The sequence below is a fragment of the Strix uralensis genome, chromosome 10, assembly GCF_047716275.1.
Source record: "Strix uralensis isolate ZFMK-TIS-50842 chromosome 10, bStrUra1, whole genome shotgun sequence".
In the NCBI taxonomy this organism is placed as follows: domain Eukaryota; kingdom Metazoa; phylum Chordata; class Aves; order Strigiformes; family Strigidae; genus Strix; species Strix uralensis.
The window spans coordinates 20,109,705-20,117,919 of NC_133981.1; the positions used below are offsets into that span (position 1 = coordinate 20,109,705).

General features: G+C 44.6%; 1 protein-coding gene across 13 annotated transcripts in view; it reads right to left on the reverse strand.

Moving 5' to 3' along the window:
* Positions 1-7,840, reverse strand: part of DCAF1 (DDB1 and CUL4 associated factor 1) — a 56,759-nt gene extending 48,919 nt beyond the window's left edge. For 9 of the 13 annotated variants that reach the window (XR_012630302.1, XM_074879596.1, XM_074879598.1 and 6 more), the window contains exons 1-2: positions 7,663-7,839; positions 2,246-2,363 (exon numbers count right to left, since the gene is read on the reverse strand). Coding sequence is in view for 11 of the 13 variants with exons in the window: in XM_074879596.1 (XP_074735697.1) it covers positions 2,246-2,355 (110 nt within the window). In the remaining 2 variants the exon portion in view is untranslated. Of the gene's footprint in view, positions 1-2,245; positions 2,364-6,862; positions 7,105-7,662 lie in introns of those variants that run through there. The other 4 variants (XR_012630303.1, XM_074879595.1, XM_074879591.1 and 1 more) reach the window with 3 other exon arrangements.
* Positions 7,841-8,215: the final 375 nt, after the last annotated feature.

An 8,215-nucleotide genomic window follows, 5' to 3' on the forward strand; every position in this document is an offset into this window, starting at 1 on the left:
TAATATAAAGCCACCCTAATATTGCTCTATGCCATCATCTGGCATTAATGACCAACCTGAGCCTTTACAACAGCATAAGATGCTCTAGGATCCCATATCACAACACGCTCAGTTTGTGGAGACTGAAGTATGGTGTTAAGCTGCTGAATTACTCCCTTTACAAAAGGGGCTCTTGGGATGCAGTGAAGGACCTGACTTCCAGGATTGGCCAGAACAATTGAACATCACTTGCATCCAGACTATGAACTAGTGCTCTTGCAGGATCATTTCAATTTACAATATTTTTGGAAACCATATATATTAAATATCTGTTGTTTGCTGACACACTTTCCAAGCAATTTCTTCAATTCAATACCTTCAGACACTCCAGAGTTTGTAAATCCAGAAAACTAGCTTATTTGGAAGTGACAATTCAGCTGTGGCCCATAAGCCACACCATTGCTGTTCTTGTCCTATTACTGTGGAAACACTCACTACTGCACTCTCACATACGCTGCCTCAGCATCACATTTAACGGACCCCCATCCACACGGGGAACTTTTCTTCCACTTAGCTCAGAAGGCGGAAGGAAGTAGAAAAACATCACTCACCAGCAAGCATGACCACAGCTTCCTCTGCCTTAAGGCTAAAACAACATGCAAGGGCATTACTCTGCCTCAGGACATCAGCTAACACAAGCTCCAGTTGGTGAGGATTCCTAGCATCTCTTCCAGCAAATTCTTTTAAACCTATGCTGTATCTAAAACCCTCTACTCCAAACCAACATATGGCTTTCATTGACACCTGGAACACCGTACATCTAACTTCTGCCAGAGCCAGTAAATTCCCTTGATATCTACCTTAAATAAACCTGTATTATCTCCACTAAAGCCAAAATACCCAAGCTTTCACCATCCGTAACCACTCTGACTTTTGGAGAACCAAAGGAGAGTTATCAGACTTGTCTGGGCATAAGTAGTGAAAGGAACTCAAGGAGCTGAGGGGGAGCAAGAAGTGCCAGACATATATAAATACAAGAAAATACACGTTTAGTTCAAATGTCTTTAGATTTTTTAGAATATAGTCAATTTCTACTGTTTATGCCTTCAAAAAAAAGCCATGAAATAGCACATATGGTTCCTTCAAGACACAAATCACACAACACACAAAGATACACCAAAACACATCTCTTTCAAGAGACCTACTCATTCTCAAGTTTAGGATCAGCTTTCTGCTGCTCATCTCCCTCTTCTGAGCTGCTATGTTTAAAACGTAGTAAGAACAGCAAAAAAGTTGTACCCACTAGGTGAGGCATTGGCACAGTTCTGTGCCAAGAAGCTCCACCAGATTCCTGTTACTTCCACCCAGTGCCAGCTCAGAATCTGTGCGCTGACTTGTCTAACCAAACAACACAGAGCAGTGCAGTACAGAAACCTGGACTGCTCTTAATGTACAAGTGCAGTTGAGTCCTCCTGCATGTGCTAGGCAGGCCACAGGTCTGTCAGCAGAGGCGCAAGGAGGAATTGGGTGGAATTTCTGTGAATCTCTTGTTAAAGCAAAAGTAGTATCAGTTTACCTGAGAGAGGCCTGGTTTGGGAAACCACAAATGCAATTGATAATTCAAATGTTTCTCTTGTAATAGAAGATGTCTTATAATTAATGGTGTTACTAGCACCTACACATCTCCTAAAAGTAATTTATTGGTCCAGGGAATATTTTCCTTACACATACAATACAATGTCAGTCAATCAACATCCAGTTTAAAAAAAATTAATCAAGTTTTTAAATTTTGCTTTAAATATTCCCTATGAGTGTCAATAAAATCTTCTCAATATAATCCCCTTGATTCATCCAAGGAGTTGCTCTTATCCTTTCATTTATTGTGACTAATATTACTACAATCACAAACTCCACACCACCACTCTGATTGAACAACAGTCTCATAGCTTTTGATCTTGATCAACATTTTACAAGCTTCAGGTGAAGATACCAAAGTTATTTCAACTATTTAATGATTTCCCTGACTTCTATTATTTCAGATAATTAAATTCATGTTTTAGAGACAGTCTGTGTAAGATCTTTGCCATATAAACTTCTTACCAAGAACTGTATTTAAATATCACACTTATAGTTCAACTTCCAGACCAAGAAAATTAATTACCAACAGGTAATCAGGTATGTAAAAATCTCAAGCAAAAGCTTGGTAAAAGCCGCTGTCAAGGAACTTCAGATGTTCAGATTTAGGAGTTTATTTAATAGATCTTACCTGGTGAGAATAGGGACCATGTCTTGCCCGCTGCCATGTTCTTTCTCCCATTGCTCAAGCAAAGCAGTGAGCTCAGCCTTGGAGTCCACATGCCCAGATCCTGAAGTCATGGCTTAGCCTAAGGCAGAGGTAACAAGAACAAAAAAAAAAAAAAAGGAAAAAAAATGAGCAAGAAATCCCACGCAGTTTTGCTATATTCATTGAAATAATCTAAATCAAAGATTACAAGTCATTTGGAAGAGGCAAGTAAATACTCAGCAACAAGGAGGGAGAAAGAAAAAAAGTGAGAATACTGCTGAACTTCACTTTCCAAGTTAGAAGTTTCCTTTTGGTCCTTTGCCTGAAGAATAAAGAACATGCGCACACTTGGAACACAAGTCTTAACTGGTGTATGACTGCCCTGACCATGACGGGAAGTATGCACACCTAACCACAAGTGTGTTCAGTACTGAAGCTTTTCAAAACTCTACCTGAGTTCCATGGGCAGACCTGAGTTGGTCCTATGCTGTTGCTCAGGGATTTACTCAGGAAACAACAAAGCTAGGGCAGAAGATTATGATCAGTGTCATTATTCCAGTTTAACACCCTCCAGACAGCAGTGAAAGTGCCAAGAATCATATTAGCTTCACACTGCCAAGGAGGCAGAAGGCAGCGGCACTGAGCAGCTGCGGGCAGCGGAAGGAGCACCAGAAGAGAGGTACTTGGGAAACAGAGCAGGTCGCACATCACTACTTGTTCAAGGTTTCCAAGAAGTCAGTGGCTCTAGTAAGAAGGAAGAATGATCACAGGAGGGAGCACTGGAGCAATTACTTCAAGTTTATCAGCCTTTACTTGCAAGACAGCAGCTGACAGATTTATCTTCCCATCCTCAAAAGCAAGATCCCCCTGCAGTACTGAGTGATTTAATGGAGGGAACGATCACTCTAGAGTCTGCTTAAGCCTCTAAATTTCCATGTGTCAATTTTTGTCAGTCTGATAAAAATCTACTAGAAATATTAACAGACCAAACTAGAAAACAATCTGTCCGAAACACTGCCATGCCCTTAGTTTCCAATCTGACAGACTGTGATTGCTGTGAAGAGCTGTAACTTCTAGAGGAAGGCAATCCCAGTTTGTAAATTGGCCTTGTATAGGAGATGCATGTAGGAATCAAAGCAAATGAAATTCCTTCATGCCCAAAATCACAAAATTTTTCAGCACTTCATTAGCCATAACATGGCCAATATCCATCTGCCATGAGATTAAATATTCATTTGTCATAACTGACCCAGAGAAGGAACATCCAAAGCAATGTTAAGTGCAGGTATGCTTAAGACAGCGACATACACATGAACTCCTGAAATACTTACTCAAGAATCAGTCAAATGACAGACTATAAAGGGAGTCATAGGTCAACACAGATTACATAAGCATTTATAGCACAAGTTCATTCTGAAAAACATTGCCATGTTTAACTGAGTGTTGGATACCTCTAATTGGTTTAAAGCCTTTTCTCACTCAGGGAATGGATGAACAACCCTACAGCTCTACCTCCTGTCTCATAGGTGCTTCTGAATTTAATGTACTGTGACTGGTTAGTTAAACAGGAGACAAGAAGTGAAGATCACCTGGCTATGATGGAACTGGCAGAATCCACACAAAAATCATCACCCAAAGACTACAGAAAAAGAAACCTGTGACTATAAGATACCCAGTGTGAAGAACATCATTTTGATAAGTACTATATGAAGTGAGCATATGCTAACAAAAAACTTACCTAAGCATAAAGATGATGTTTTCTAAATGACAAGTAATTATGATTTTATCTAGAGCATTCATTATTCATTCATCACAGAACTAGACTGGGAAACTTGATGCAAATGTACAAATCGCTTTGGAAAAAACCACTACCTAAATGCAGGCAACAAAACATAATGAGATTGTACACACACCCCCTGAAACACCTTTGAAAAGGAAAACTACTCCAAGCTCATAAAGATCCATTCCCTTCTTCATTAAGTGAACAACACTTGCCAGCAGCACTTCTGAGCTTTTAAATATCACAGATAAACATTCAGACAAATCTACTCCAAGCCTCAGAATGCAAGTGCTGTAACGGCATCTGCATTCAACCATTTCAGACATCTCCCCCTTCATTCTATACCCAAGGGATACAGAAAAAAGAGCCTGTACAGGCTCTCCTGCAATCTGAAGAATAGTTTGCTTCCCCTAACACCCCTTCATTATTCCAGCTAGAAAATAAGAAAGGTCCAGCAATACCTGCAACAGGTCAAAGTTCCAGTCAGGAAGACCAGAGGAACTGCTCACACAGCCCTCTGGGACACCCAGTGCTATACCACAACCAAGTGAAAATAGAAAAATCCCAGCTGTCCCTAAAACCTGGAGTATTCCCTCACTTAAAGAACATAATGGGTCTAAATAACTGGTGCTGACACAACTATCCTCCTGTAAAAAAATTAAAACATACAAGCACCACCCTTTCTATAGGTACACAGCAATGAATGTAAATGCCTCCCCAAGGCACCTCATCTATTCCAAAGGCTTATCCCTCCCAACCTATTCAAATAAATTTGATTATTCTAGATAGCACTGCAAAGAGCAACAACAAGAACTACCTCAGAAGCATCTACTTCCACAGTTCTCATATTAATGCACGTTAGCAGTAAAATATATATGGATGGAATATTATGGCAGGTGAATGACTTTTTAAATATCGGAACCAAAGCAATTCCTACTGCGCTCACTTTTTTCAAGAATTCCATCTTAAATCAAAGTGAAGAATTCTGCAGAAAGGACAAAATCATAACCAGTATGAACTAAACTGTAACTGCCAGAAATATACCCAGCCTGTTGGAGAGGGAGGCCTGTGAGAGCAACTCTGACTTTCACTGTTTCCCTTGGACAAGCTGGCGAACAAATTCAATCTCAAATCACTCTTCCAGGAACTAGCAGAACAGAGAGTGGGTATCTCATTGTGGATTTAAATCCACATGCGTTTTTAATTTTTTAATAAGTTTTGAAAGTCATGGTCTACCACAGATTTCAATTAGAATATCTAATAAACTAAGGAATGGAAATTTTTTTTCCCCAAACACCACTGTTGTCAAAATATCATACTTAGAATCAATAGAACTGATATTAACAAAACATAAAGCACTTAAAGGACTTGACTTTGAAAGACAAATATTTACAACCTTAACTATCACTGTGAACGCTCCCACCAAAAATCCACTTAATGCGTGTTTCAGCACACAGTGGTGCACACAGTATTGCTTTAACATTAAATACTACTTAGTATTCCAATATCACAGCAAAGGTTTTATAAGCATTTGACTCTTCTAAACTCAGATGTAAAAATTTGACAGAAAAGGGAAACCGAAAGAAGCATTCAGACACAGAGACCTGGAAGTACTCACATGTTTTTGAAAGCTCAGACACCTTAGTGCTTGAGTCACCTTCGTCAGACACCTCTGAACAAAGAAATACAAGTCCCACTGACCTCCAACTGCAAACCTTGATAAGCACGCGATACCATTCAAGCAGTTCAGCTTCACCCTTTTGTTCCTCCACGTACTTGAGCGTCACACTGACTGCAACACTACTACAGGTCATTCACTTATTGATTTTGTGTTGTGTTTATGAAAGGGTTATGAGGTTCCGAACACACTCACTTCAATACAGATACACATTTCAAAGTATGAAATCTCTTTGGTGAAAATAAATCTATTTGCAAAATCCGAAAACCAACAATATGGTCACTTGGGAAACAAGCACAAAATCCATACCTTAGAAATTTAAATGGAAAATGGAAGAGCCACATAACAAAAATCATACCTTAGGGGGAAAAAAAATAATTTAATCAACTTCGTAGGAAGACTGCACATTGAAATTCATATGTGGACAAAAATTACGAGAGGATTGGTACATCCACATGTATAGGGCCAACTCCAATTTCTAACTGCACTTTGACCTACCTTAAATAATCAAGTTTCATATTGTTGTTAAACATGATTCTAACCATGGCTGAGGACACAATGTTGATGAGAAGTCTAACATAATAATAAAACACCATAAGGGAAAATTAAGAACTCTGAGTTGAAATCTAGTTAGATACATAGCAAGCTGAGCAGTATATCTGTATGTTTTTCCATATTTATGTTTTAACACAAAGAATTCCTTAATTTAAAAAAAAACCTCCCTCTCATCACAATTGTTCTCAAACAGATGAGATACCAGACAGCTATTTGCCTAAACCTGTTGAGTCTGAAATCACCATGCCAAAGTTAATGCTGAAGCATAATGAACTGTAAACACTGAAGTTCACTTGTGGAAGAAAGCATGCCACAAACTAACAAAACCTTCACGATCTACAGAGAATAAAATCGTGTTTTGGTATCATACATAACTGAAGCTCTGAGGGAAGTCCTCGTTTGTTCAACTTCCCACTTTAACCACTAACAGAACGCCAATTCAGCTGTTACTACAGAACATATTCCTAATGTTGCTTTAAATATTTGTTTAAAAATTCATCCTTTTTTACAGTTAGAATATTTTTAAGGTCAGGGAAAACCACAAAGTTATTTAGTTTCCTGGAATTTCTGCTTTTACACAACAAACCTGGATTTATGTGCTGATCTGCCAGGACAAGCACAAAAAACAGGAACAAACTTCTGCTGTCTGCGAAGGAAGGTAAAAAAACCCCACAACGCTCCGTTTCAACATCAATTCCTCTTTACGCGGCTGGAAAGAACAACCAGAGGACCCCACCTCCCCGGAGGAGCGCCGCGACTCCTCGAGCACGGGAAGCGTGCGGCTGATGACAGCTCTGGCAGGGTCTAACACGGCAGGCACCACGCCGCCAGCGGGCAGGCGCTCGCCGCCGCGCGCCTTGCAGGAGCAGACTGTCCGCCGGGACGCAACCGGAGGAACCGCCGGCGCTGCCCGTTGAACCGACGGTTTAACGGTTAGCAAAGGGGGGTGGGGGGACCCACAAGCCAGAGAGCCCCCCCGCCCCCTTCCCGAGCAGGCCCGGCGAAGCGGCGCCTCCGCAGGCCCCGGCGCAGGAGGAAGGGCCCCGCCGGAGGGGGCGGGCCGGCCGCCGGAGGACCGGGGCGGGCGGGGCCGGCGCGGCGCAGGCCCGCCCCCCCGCCGGGAGGCTGACAGGCCGCGGGGGGAACGAGGCGCAGCGCCCCGCCGGGCCTCCGCCGCCCCTCGCCCCACTCGCGCTTCGGAGGGCGCCCCCTAGCGCGGGGGCGGGGCGCGCAGGCCAACCCGCCCCCAACCGGCGGGTCCCTCACGGCCTGAGGCGACCCCCTCCCCCTGCCCGGCGCCGAGGCCGCCAACCGGCCCGGCCTGGCCCGGCCCGGGGGAACCGCGGCGGCGGCGCGGCGCGGCCCGCCCCGCCCGGCGCCCCGTACCTGCCCGATGCCCCGCTGGGTCGCCGCCGCTGCCCCCGGCCCCTGCGCTCGGCCCCGCACACCCCGCGGCGGCCGCGATTGCTATGGCGGGCACACACTTTGCGCGTCACCACGCTGGGGGCCGCGTCACGGCGCGCGAGGCGGCGTTGCGAACGGCGGCGAGGGAGGGGGCCGAGGCGGCAACGGCCGCGCGCTCGGCCTGCCGGGAAACGGAGTTCGCGCGTGGTGAGGCCTCTGCGCGTGCGCTCGCGAGAAGCCGCGCCGCGGAGGACGCTGGGAGTCGTAGTTCCCGGCGGGCGCCGCCATTGCGCCCCCTCGGCCCAGCCCAGAGCCCCGCGGCTGCGTCGGCTCGTAGGCGAAGGGGCGTTTTCCTGGGAGCGAGGCGAGGCTATTTACTCTGCTTTTTCCAGGCTGGCACTGAGGAGACACTGAGCAGCAGCGGCCGGCCCCGATACCTGGGTGTCTGCCCTGGTACTGGCATAGCAACAGGCACACCACCCTCCAGCCCCAAGGGGCATGACAGGGACCCCACCAGCTGTGTCCTTTTCTTCCT